Source organism: Eublepharis macularius, chromosome 4, assembly GCF_028583425.1.
Source record: "Eublepharis macularius isolate TG4126 chromosome 4, MPM_Emac_v1.0, whole genome shotgun sequence".
Lineage (NCBI taxonomy): Eukaryota > Metazoa > Chordata > Lepidosauria > Squamata > Eublepharidae > Eublepharis > Eublepharis macularius.
The window spans coordinates 16,812,664-16,824,699 of record NC_072793.1 but is presented as its reverse complement, the minus strand read 5'-3'; the positions used below and the strand labels follow the sequence as shown (position 1 = coordinate 16,824,699).

The 12,036-nt window shown below is 43.0% G+C and overlaps 1 protein-coding gene across 5 annotated transcripts in view; it reads right to left on the bottom strand.

Moving 5' to 3' along the window:
* LOC129328905 (ATP-binding cassette sub-family A member 9-like) overlaps positions 1 to 12,036 on the bottom strand; it is a 146,647-nt gene that overhangs the window by 116,816 nt on the left and 17,795 nt on the right. For all 5 annotated transcript variants that reach the window (XM_054978220.1, XM_054978219.1, XM_054978221.1 and 2 more), the window contains 2 exons: positions 9,286 to 9,386; positions 2,595 to 2,821 (listed from right to left, as the gene is read on the bottom strand). In XM_054978220.1, coding sequence (XP_054834195.1) covers positions 2,595 to 2,821; positions 9,286 to 9,386 — 328 coding nt within the window. The remainder of the gene's footprint in view (positions 1 to 2,594; positions 2,822 to 9,285; positions 9,387 to 12,036) is intronic.

Genomic DNA, 12,036 nt, shown 5'->3' with positions numbered 1-12,036 from the left:
GCATGCTATTGTTCTGAGCTTGAGGCTGGGTACTGCTTGGTTCTGTTCTGTGGTGTTCTTCCACTGACTGAACCCAGTGCCTGGCTGCTGCAAATGACACTCGTTCTGTTGGGCTAAGAGCCAAGCTACAAGCGACTTCCTTCAAGTGGAGAACACTTGATTGTTCTCGCAAGTTTACCTAGGAAGTGAAGTCCGATTGTCCTTCCCCTCTCCATTAGAATCACTGGCAGAAGAGCCAGAGAAAGCTGGTAGCAGAAGCAGCTTTTGCAAATCGTTCCTGCAGTCACAAGCCTGTGGGACAAGAGGGCTCCCAAGGATTGTTTGGGGGTGGGCAGCTGCTGCTTTCTCCCAGGGCTGCCTGCTCCCAGGGAGCTGCTCTGGAGAAAGCCACCGCATTGGTGAAGCTCCAGATGCAGCAATAGCAAGAGGGATCTGCTGCTGCTGCTCTAACGTGCCCTTCCCCTGCTCCTGAGTTCCTGGAGAAAAACTGGAATGAGGGCATGTCAGAGCAGCAGCAGATCCCTCTGCTGTCACTGTGGCTGGAGCTTCATTCTCCAGGACAGCTCCCCGGGAGCAGGCAGCCTGCAGGACGCCCTGGGAGAAAGTAGCAGCTGCCCACCCCCAACCCACAGGCTTGGGACTGGAGGAACGATTTGTAAAAGCTGCTGCTGCTGCCGGCTTTCTCTGGATCTTCAGCCAGCGATTCTAATGGAGAGGAGAAGGACACTTGGACTTCAGTTCCCAGGTAAATTTGCGAGAACAATCAAGTGTTTTCCATGTGAAGGAAGTCACTTGTAGCTTGGCTCTTAGCCCAACAGAATGAGTGTCATTCGCAGCAGCCAGGCACTGGGTTCAAAAACAAAAAGGAGAGAATAACGGCGTCAAACTGCAAAACAACCAATAGCCGTCACTTACTAACTGATATAGCACTAAAGAATACTCGACACGTCTATATGCAAAATTACAAAATTTACTCATACATCAAATGAATTCTAAATGCTCAGTAAAACAGATTCTGTTTGGACAAACATGTTGGAACATATATCACCCCTCACTTCTGTTGGAAACAAGGAGGGGGACATACAAGTTAATCCCCTAATGTTTGCAGAAACAAAAATGACTTCTAATAGGGCTGAGAAAGCCTCTACACAGTTTCATACAAATATCAATATACACAATGCACAAATATGTTGCTCAGGTCAACAGTCAACAAAAAAATCAACTGCTAAATTCGAATCGATATTTTCAAATTGTAACTGAATGGGTCAGCTAGCAAGAGGCACTGGGTTCAGTCTGTGGAAGAACACCACAGAACAGAACCAAGCAGTACCCAGCCTCAAGCTCAGAACAATAGCATGCGCTGAGCCCAGTTGCAAAAGATGTCTCCCATTCCCACCCACTGGCTTCAGGCTGAAACTGATTATGAGAGGCACTACTCTTGGGAAACCCTAGTAATTCCCTCTCTGCAGTAGTCATCATCATCAGCTAGCAATCTCTCCCACCCCTGCAATGAGGAAAGTTCAGATTATTTAACATTCGCTTCCTTTGGGTATTTCTGTCGGCTTCCTCTGTGACACGAGGTGTGTGTTGTTCTCTGATTTCTCTAACATCTCTTTCTGACTCTGTTCATCCCAGTGGCAAGACAGTGACGTTTCTGGGGCCTCTTCACTCAATTATCTGCAGAAATTTGTGCTAACATGGGCTTGATGTGTGGGTATGTGGGGGGGGGGGGGTTGCAGTGTGCATTTGTTGTGCCAAATGAATCAACTGTCCTTCTCCTGTTGGTTTTCTACCTACATTTTAAGTCTAGGGAAGAGCGTTTTTCCTCACCTCACAGACTCCCAGAGGATGCTGGCCACCACTACCAATACTACTTCTAAATGGATACCATCAAGTTATATACATACAGGATACCGACTGCTTCTTAACCTAGTGTTCATATGCCTGTAAGCATCAGCTTCATTGGACTTCTATAATATGAGCATTCTTAATTATTTAATTAATTGCAGAAAGCCATGTTAATGGCTTTCCGCAATGGCTTTCTGCAAACAATGCAAAACTGAATTATTCAAAAAGGCCTTTTTCTCAGCTAAGAGGGTGGTATTGTAGGGAAGGGATCCCAAATGTTTCACTAATGAGTTAGAAACCATAGATTTCACCGTTATGTTGCCTTACATATTATCTGTTGCTTTAAATATGTACTCCTATATCCTACCTGTGCTTTATGTTGTTCAATGTAAAGCCTAGAACTGATTATGTTCTGTTTCAGCAATTCCTCAACCCCATACAGGATCCTTGCTAATTCTATATCTTTGTAAACTTATATTCTTTTACCCCATGACATGTTTTATGGAAATGTTCATGACACTGTATTCATTTACGTTATGACATGGTTTATGAAAATGTTCTTGATAAGGTATGGAAGTGCCTGCCCTTGTCCTTGCCACTGATTGAACTAATCTTACACCATGTAATCCAACTTGAGTCTCAGTGAGAAAGGAGGAATATAAATGACATAAATAATAATAATAATTCTTAACATCATGTCAATGGCGCCAATAGGGAAGAGCAGAGCAGCCAGTCTCATAACTCACCAGAATGCCATATCTCTCACTCCCATCATATTCATCAATTCCTTCAGCTTCCTTTTTTCCCTTGAAACATTTTGTGACAAGAAGTATATCAATGGGAAAAAGCACATAGGCATAACCAGAAGGAGAAAGCTGTAGTCAGTGCTAAGTGATGGCAAAACAGAAGGTGATCTCATACGGATGCCGCGAATTGACTTCATTTCGTCCCATACGGAATGACCAGTGGTCAGCTAAAAAAATAAAAGACCAAATTTTTTTAAAAAAAATATTCATTGATTATTCCCACAGTAGTTTTTAATGTACAAAATATTTCACAGTCATCATGGATTTCACTGCCACAAGTACCTTACCGCAGTTCCCATTTTACAGAAAGAGAGTGAAGACTGAGATTGCAACAACTGCATTATTGACTATATGTATGTGGCTCTGATTGCATTGCGTTGTTTTTAGTTGTGTAATGTGCCTAGAGTTTTAATGAGAAGGCAGGCTATAAATTGAGTAAATAAATAAATATAAACAACTTAGGATGATAAATGTATATAAAGAACAACCGTGTTATATCCCTACAAAATAATTCTTATAGCCTATATAATGGAAGGGTTTTTAAAAAACATATAACATTCTCCATAACACATTTTTTTAAAAAATGATGGCATACTATTCTGAAGTATTGTATTCCCGTAGTTAATAAAAAAAAATTTTTTTCCACAAACATGTCAGCTCATTCCTTTTTACTGATCTTTTAAAGTGTGTCAATTTCGACATTAAAACAGTTGACCCATTTCATTTAAGCCACTTTACCCATATTTTTTTTCAAGAGGTGAGACTTTAGCAGCAGATGACAAATTCATCGGAGATATTTACCACATCACTCAGACAACCAAGAAAGATTAGCTTGAAATGTAATGTGTTGCATGCAATATCGCTGGTTACATCTTTCTTGCCAGAAACAGGTAATTCTGTGGCAAAACCAAAATACATTTAACAAGTCTGCATGTCCATCAGGGCCGGATCGAGGGGGGGGGACAGGGGGGTAGTCTGCCCCCACTGCCAGGGAGGGGGTGCCGGGAGCAGCTGCCAGCTGCCGAGAGCGCGCGGGGGGTTGCTAGGCTGCCCGCGCCATTCGCCTGCGGGGAGGCGAATGGCGCAGGTGGCTCCCTAGCCCTGCACGTTGCCTCCGCCACTCTGCCCTGTGTGATGTTGTCACTGAAATGACATCATCACAGAGCGCCTGGAGCACACGTGCACTGCATGCACACACGAGGGGTCGGACTAGGGTTGCCCTGGGCGCTGGCAACCCTAGATCCGGCCCTGATGTCCATTTCCAGAATGCCAGCAGTTGTCTTTTGCATCGTCATCATTTTGACTTGCTTTATAAGAAGCTGAATACCAACCAATACAGAATTTAAAAAAAAACCCTTAAATTAGAATGTATCAGTAAAGAGCTTTAGACCAAATACTCTCTAGGAAGATTATTGCTCCTGCCTTCCTTCCGAGCTATTTCCCAGAGCCAAAATAACTGGGGGGAGTGAGCAGGGGAAGCATTGTTTGTCCTCTTCGGCAGCTGCATGTTGACTGAGTGCTTACATATACATCCTCACAATGGGGCAAGAACGCTTCTTCCAGGACAATTTCAGCTCCATAAAATAGCATGAGGTGGATGGGAAGTCAGAAGTCCCTCCTCCACATGCCCCACGGTCTTGATCTCTTGGGATGTACACTAAAAAAAATTCTGGGCAACCTGCACCTGAGTTTCAGGGAAACAAAACAAGCCCAGGCCCCATGAAATCTGGGTAAGATTCTCTAATTCATCTTGGCAAGATTAGATAATCTCAGATTTATTTGGACATTATTTTCTATGGGGAAACCTATCCAACGGTCTGGAAAGGGGGTATTTTTCAAGAAAACTCCACCAAATTTGCAGAGAAACTACTCCTGACTGTCCTCTGACTACCACCCCCTCCCGAAACAATTCAGGAAGATTGGACCCTAGAATCCAATTTTGTGGGCCTCTGAACAGGGTGTTCCTAGTCACTCTTCACTGTTTTGTATGGGGAAAAAGTTAAAGCTGACTCCCGCTGCAGAAACACACTAGGGCAAGGCTGCATAGCCAACACACACTCCCAAATACAAGCTGAACACACAGAAAGCCAACAGAACCAAACAGAATGGAACCCCCCCAGAACCAAAATGAAACAAGACCAATAGCAAACCAGAGTCAGGTCAAAACAGAGAATTCTACCCAAACCAAACTGAAGCAAAGGCATGGGATCTAAAGTGAAGCAAGGGGACCAATGACCAACATCAAACCAGAGAATCACAACAAAGCCTCAAATTCCATCCACACCACTCCAAAACAAGGGAATGGCTGCAATCCCCTCAGAAGCAAAGTGAAGAAAGGGGACCAGCATCAAATCAGAGAATCATGTCAAAACTGCAAATTCCAGGCAAACTATACTGAAGCAAGGGACTCTGATCTGTTTGGGGACTCTAATCTGTTTGGGGACTCTAATTTGGAGATTAGAGACTGGGTTTGATTCCCCACTCCTCGACTTGAAGCCAGCTGGGTGACTTTGGGTCAGTCACAGCTTCTAGGAGATCTCTCAGCCCCACCCACCTCACAAGGTGATTATTGTTGTGGGGATAATAATAACGTACTTTGTAAACTGCTACGAGTGGGCATTAAGTTGTCCTGAAGGATGGTATATAAATCAAATGTTGTAGTTACTCTTGAAATTTAGCCTAACTGAACCAGCGTCACACACAGAAGCCAGGCAGACAGGAGAACTTCTGCATAGATTGGCCCCTCACTCCCCCTCCCTGCCTCCTTTCCCCTTTTCCCTCCCCTCTTGGAAGAAAACACGGGAGAAGCCCAGGAAGGAGGCAGCCTGAGGCTGAAGTAACTTGGATTAACATGGTTTATCCAGGGATCTGGATCCAGGCTCCCAGATCACATCTGGGATTCTGTGATTTGACTCAGGAAAGCTAGATTTATTCTGATCAGGAAAAACAATCTGGCTTTCCCCCCAAATCACAGACCCAGATCTAGACCCCTACTTGTAGCTGCAATACGGCTCACGTAAATTGTAATGTGTAATTTGTGCTGTGCAATACAGCTCATGTAAATTGTAATGTGTAATTTGTTCTGTGTTGCTCATTCGCTGGCTCATTCCCCCCTCCCTTTCACACATACAACCTTTACTAGAAACCTTTCCTGGCATTTGTGCACACTTGTGCCTGCACACACACACACACACACACACACACACACACACACACACACAAAACTCTCCCAGTCTACTGTGGCATTAACTGATTAACCTGGATCTTTCTCTCATTTATTTTTGTAAACCTTCACAATGATTCATCTACATCTGTAAATAAGACATATTTTTTTCCTTATTATTCCTTCCAAGGCACATTGGATTGAAACATTTTTTCAAAGGATGTAGTGTTCAGTATAGCTGAACAGTGTAAAGACAATGGTTGTTGTGGATTTTCCAGGCTGTATAGCTGTGGTCTTGGCATTGTAGTTCCTGACGTTTCGCCACCAGCTGTGGCTGGCATCTTCAGAGGTGTAGCAAAAAAAGACTGAGATCTCTCAGTGTCACACTCTCAGAGATCTCTCAGTGTGACACTAAGGGGTCTCTGTCGTTTGGTGCTACACCTCTGAAGATGCCAGTGACAGCTGCTGGTGAAGCGTCAGGAACTACAATGCCAAGACCACGGCTATACAGCCCGAAAAATCCTCAACAACCATTGTTCCCAGGTTGTGAAAGCCTTCGACAATACAGTGTAAAGACAGATTCCCGGTGACATACTTTTGCTTATCAACTAACAAACACTAACATAGATATAATACTGAGATATGGAAAGCTATATGATAAGGTATTAGTGGGGGGGAAAAAGAAAAGAAAATGCTGTAGAGGGATACTTTTATTGACAATTATAGATCCCAACAAGTTTTGACTTTGTCAGGGAATCTAATAAAAGTTTAAAAGTGATTATTTAATATTTGAAAAATCATCTTATTATCATATAATATTACTTTTATGCTCTGCAATATGGACTTGCAGGCTTCTTGATATTTTTCTTATATAGAGTTTCCCATGTGTACCTAATGGCATATATAACTCAGCGAAATTCATACCGTTTGCCATCCACTGAGTTTATGAAAGATTTTATGTTAAATGTAAATTTGCAGTATGTGCATTTCCACACTTGAAATTACCTATAGGTGGCTTTGAATCTGGTAGAGTTGTTTCAGTGCTAGAGGCTAGAGAGGTGTTGCTATGTATTAGTTGGTCCTTAAGACTAAGGGCCAAGCTACAAGTGATGAATGACGCATGTTGGACACTTGTCAGCTTCCCTCAAGTTTCAACGGGAAATGTAGGCAGCTTGGCAGAATGTTGGACAAGTGACAGTTGAAATGTCCATTGGACAGCAGTTGGAGAGACAAGCTGTAAGACCAGAATGCCTACATTTCCCATCAAAACTTGAGAGAACCTGACAAGTGTCCAACCTGTGTCATTCGTCACTTGCAGGGCGTTTTTTCTGGGGAAAGAGGTGGTGGAACTAAGTGGGTTGCCCTTGGAGAAAATCATCACATGGCTGGTAGCCCCGCCCCCTGATCTCCAGACAGAGGGGAGTGGAGATAGCCCTCCACACCGCTTAGCAGGGGCGGGGCCACCAGCCATGTGACCATTTTCAAGAGGTTCCAGAACTCCGTTCCACCGCATTCCTGCTGAAAAAAAGCCCTGGTTGTAGCTTGGCCCTGAGAGTTCTTTTAAAGCTCTTAAGCATAAGCTAATGGGCCTCCTGGAGCCCTGGGAGATCGAGGAAAGGCCAGGGGAGAACCCTTGACAGGCCATACTGGCTTATAGAGAAGGGGTGGAGGAAGGGCCCAGGGCTAGCTCTTGCTGGGCTGCACTCTGACCCCTCTCTTTGCATCTTGGCTCTATGCCTGCTGTTGCCACTGCTGACAGGTTGAGTGGGTGGGCCACTTCCCAGGCCAATTGCTGGAAGGTTGGGGGATTCGGCCGTCCCTGAGGTGTCACGCTCCAGTCAGGCTGCTGTTTCTCTGCTGGGGACAGCTCCACTGCGGAGGCCACTATCTCAACACCTCTTGGGAATGCCAGTGAGTGCACAGCAACCCCAGACATATATCTACATCAGCAGACAGTACACAACAGAGTAGCGTAACGTCCTTATCCCTAATACTGGTTGTTGGGTTTTTTGGTCACAACTAGGGATGTTGTCAAGAATATTCCAGTATTTTCTGATGCTCTTGGAGAGACCAACCCTTAGAGAGTCAAAGAAGAAAATGCAAGTATCTTGTCAAGGTCAGATTTTTTTACTGCTTTGGAACAGGCCTATTCTATCTCTGCCAAGAACTACCTTATAAACTCCTGGGATAGCCCCTAGAAGCCAAACTGCTAAGACTGAGGATTCTTCCTGAAATTCTGCAGTTTCTGAGGAGTTTCTCCATAACCTGAGAAACTGGCCATAAGGCAAATTTATTTTAATATATGCTGCATGGTGATTATAGAGAACTACACAGCTCTTTTCAACATGTCCAGACTTGATCTTTAAAAGGATCTTTTATCTGTTGTAACTATTTTTAACTTATATTATTGAAGGCTTTCACGGCCGGAGAACAATGGTTGTTGTGGATTTTCCAGGCTGTATAGCCGTGGTCTTGGCATTGTAGTTCCTGATGTTTCACCAGCAGCTGTGACTGACATCTTCAGAGGTGTAGCACCGAAAGACAGAGATCTCTCAGTGTCAAACTGTGAAGAAGATGTTAGCAGGTAATTTATATCTACTCAGGAAGGTGAGTTTGGGTTGCGTCATCCTGTAAGAGTTTCTCAGGGTGTGGAATACTAATGGAATACTAATGCTTCACTGTATCCTAAGAAGGTTTTTTGCATATGGATTGGTGCTTGATATGCTAACCTTATCTGCAGGGCTATTGTAAGATATAGAGTATTTTGTTAGCCTGGTGTTTTTCAGGACTGGAAACAATGCTCTATTCATTCTTAAAGTCTCTTCTTTCCTGTTGAAGTTGTGCTTATGCTTATGAATTTCAATGGCTTCCCTGTGCAATCTGACAAAGTAGTTGGAAGTGTTGTCCAGTATTTTAGTGTCCTGGAATAAGATACTGTGTCCTGTTTGAGCCTAACTCCTGTTTGGGAAATTCTTACGGGATGACGCAACCCAAGCCCACCTTCCTGAGTAAGATATAAATTACCTGCTAACATCTTCTCCACAGTTTGACACTGAGAGATCTCTGTCTTTCGGTGCTACACCTCTGAAGATGCCAGTCGCAGCTGCTGGCGAAACATCAGGAACTACAATGCCAAGACCACGGCTATACAGCCCGGAAAATCCACAACAACCGTATTTTTAACTTATCTTTTATCATGTAACAAGATGGTTTTTAAACAATAATTAAGAACTTTAAACTTTTTTATCAGATCCCCTGACAAAGCTTTAAGCAAAATGTGTGGGGATGTAAAATAATGAATAAAACTGTCCTCCTACAGAATCTTGTTCTTCATTTCTCCACTTTTACCTGGCATTGGTGCAGCCTCTCTTTTTTTGGACCGTATGATAATTAATGTATCAAGGCACATAAATATACAATGAAAGTAGAAGAAGCATACTAATTTTGAAACGAAACAATCTTCCTTACTTCTATGAGAGCAGCATCAATGCTGGACTGCAATGATAGAAATCCGCTGAACCAGTATTGTGGACTGGAACAATATTCTGATGAATAGTTGTAACATAAATCTGCAGGCAAGAGGAAACAGAGAGTGTTAATTATAAGCAAAATCTTTTAGATGAATCATTTAAATTTTTTTTTCAGTAAAAGCAGTGAGTTAGGTACCTGTGGTTTAAGTTGTAATTAATGCTAGTTATATGACAGTTATTATGACAAGTGGCATCTAATGACATCCAGGGGAAACAGCTTGCTTTTCAATCAAGAGTTCAAAATTAACCCAAGATTGCTGGGTTTTTTAAACACATGCTTCTTGGGAACTATAGCTCTTATGTGACGAATTATACATTTTAAGAACAATCAAATTAAGGCTTATGGATCATGAATTCCAAAAGGTGTTCCCTTTGCACCCCCTGCAGCTAATTTAGGTATACACCAAAGGCATGGAATGATATCCCATTATTTGTCTGCTTTAGATTCCCCATTCCAGCACTGAACCTTTACTCTGGCTCACCTAAATGCCTTTCCATCGATAGTTCTCTTTGGCAGATTTAGGCAAATACCTTCTCAAAACAGGCTATGCCCATGTGAATTAGGAGTTCTTGATTCGTTGTCTCATATTATTCTAGAGTGTCCTCTCCTTGCCTTACAACGTGAACAATTCTTGACTGAATATCTACAGCGCAGTGCTCTTACCAAAGGGAAAACCTTAATTTATCTTTTGGAAGAAGTTAATCCTCAAATTACTACACGTGTCGCAAATTTTTTAGCAGAAGCTTACAAAATTAAGTCCAAGCACACCATTGTATCGTAACTGTTGGACACCTATTCATTCCTGTCATTGACCATTATTCTATTTGACTGTTTTATGCTCTTGTTTTTATAATTTGTTAGATTTTTGTGTCTCTTTCTGATTGTAGATTATCACTGCTTTTATGCCAATAAAGGGATGGATGGATGGATTGGGAACTATAGTACAGATGCAGCGTATTGCCATGGTTGGAAATGTTGGGCTTTTTGATATCACCAAGGCATTTAATTAACTTTTCCAGTTCTTCCCTCACGACTGGTTATCATCTCAAACAACATGGAAAATTCTTAAAATCATTGGTTTGTTTGGCAATTTTTTTTCTTGTTTGGTTCATTGGCTTGTTCAAGTTGGACGTTGATGTTTTTTCTCGAACGGATGGGCCGGAAGGCTTTTCCTCTCCTTTCTTGTGCTCTTGCTTTTGAAAAAGTTGCATTTACAGGAAGCATCCCTTGCCTTTGAGGTGCACATCACTTGGTCAGCCTCAGTGAGATTATTGGACTACTGGCCTTCGGCTACTGCATTATTGTGTAAATTCCATTCCCATTGCAGTCTGCTCAAGTCATGGTTTCCTCCTAACTACATAAGGGGTTAATCAACTTATGATCATGCACCAGAAAAGGCTCTGGGTCTTGGATATCTTGGTCCTTTTCACACTACTTACCTGCTCCCGGAACATCGTGAAAATTGTGCAAAACCTGCAGAAGATAGCGTCTTCCCGCAAGAGTTTTGTGCGACATCAGTGGCGCAATGATGTCATTTCTTTAAGTGATGTCATTACACTTGCTGGGAGTATGCAAGTGCGGAACAACATCCTGCATCAACATCTGGAACAACATCTACATCTCTCACCGGGTCTCGAGCTCTACTCAGAACCAAAACCAAGATTACTAACTCTCTTGTCAGCTCCATGACCAACTGTTCCAGTGCATAGATATTTATGATGTCTAGGAACCTCATTTCATACATTTACTCAGTCAATGCGTGGGTAGTTGAAGTTACCCATTATTGTGGTATTTTCTGCTTTAACCAGCTTCATTTCCTTTTCCATCTGGTTCAGCCTCAAGGATTTGATCGGGGGCAGTAACATACCCCTCACTTTTAAGGAAACTATAGGGCCCAGCAGCTCTACTTACAACGATTCTATGGGAGAGTTCTCTCACTAATGTTTTCTAGTTTCTTTGACTGTTTATCCTCTTTGAGTGTATAACAATGCTTCCCTAACATGTCCTTCTATGCCCTTCCTATAGAATTAACATCCAGGGATAACAGTGTCCCACTGATTTTGTCCTTTCCACCATGTTTCTGATTCCCCCACCATCTTAGCTTGGACACTTCTAGCACTAGCATACCTATAACACATTTCACATTCCAGTGATTCTTGCCTCACTCAGCCCTACGTACTCTGCTTTCGTTAGCCTATTCTCACTTTCAAGTTTGACTGAGCTCCCACCAGGGCTTTTTTTCAGCTGGAACGCAGTGGAACAGAGTTCTGGCACTTCTTGAAAATGGTCACATGGATGGTGGCCCCGCCCCCTGATCTCCAGACAGAGGGGAGTTTAGATTGCCCTCCACGCCGCTCGGTGTGGAGGGCAATCTCAACTCTCCTCTGTCTGGAAATCAGGGGGGCATGGACACCGGCCATGTGACCATTTTCGCTGAGGGCAATTTAAACTTTAAAAAACTCCCCCCTTGTTCCAACTGACCCAAAGCGATGTCATTGTGCGGTCTTGAGTTCCACCACTGAGTTCCACCATCTCTTTTCCCAGAAAAAAGCCCTAGCTCCCACCAACATCAGCCTGTATGTTTTCTCTTCAGTTCTGTGAGATGAGTTGTCCCAAATCAGAGGCCTCCTAGGTAAAAAAGTTGCATTCCTCTACTTGCTTAGGATCCAAGCCATTTTTACATTACAA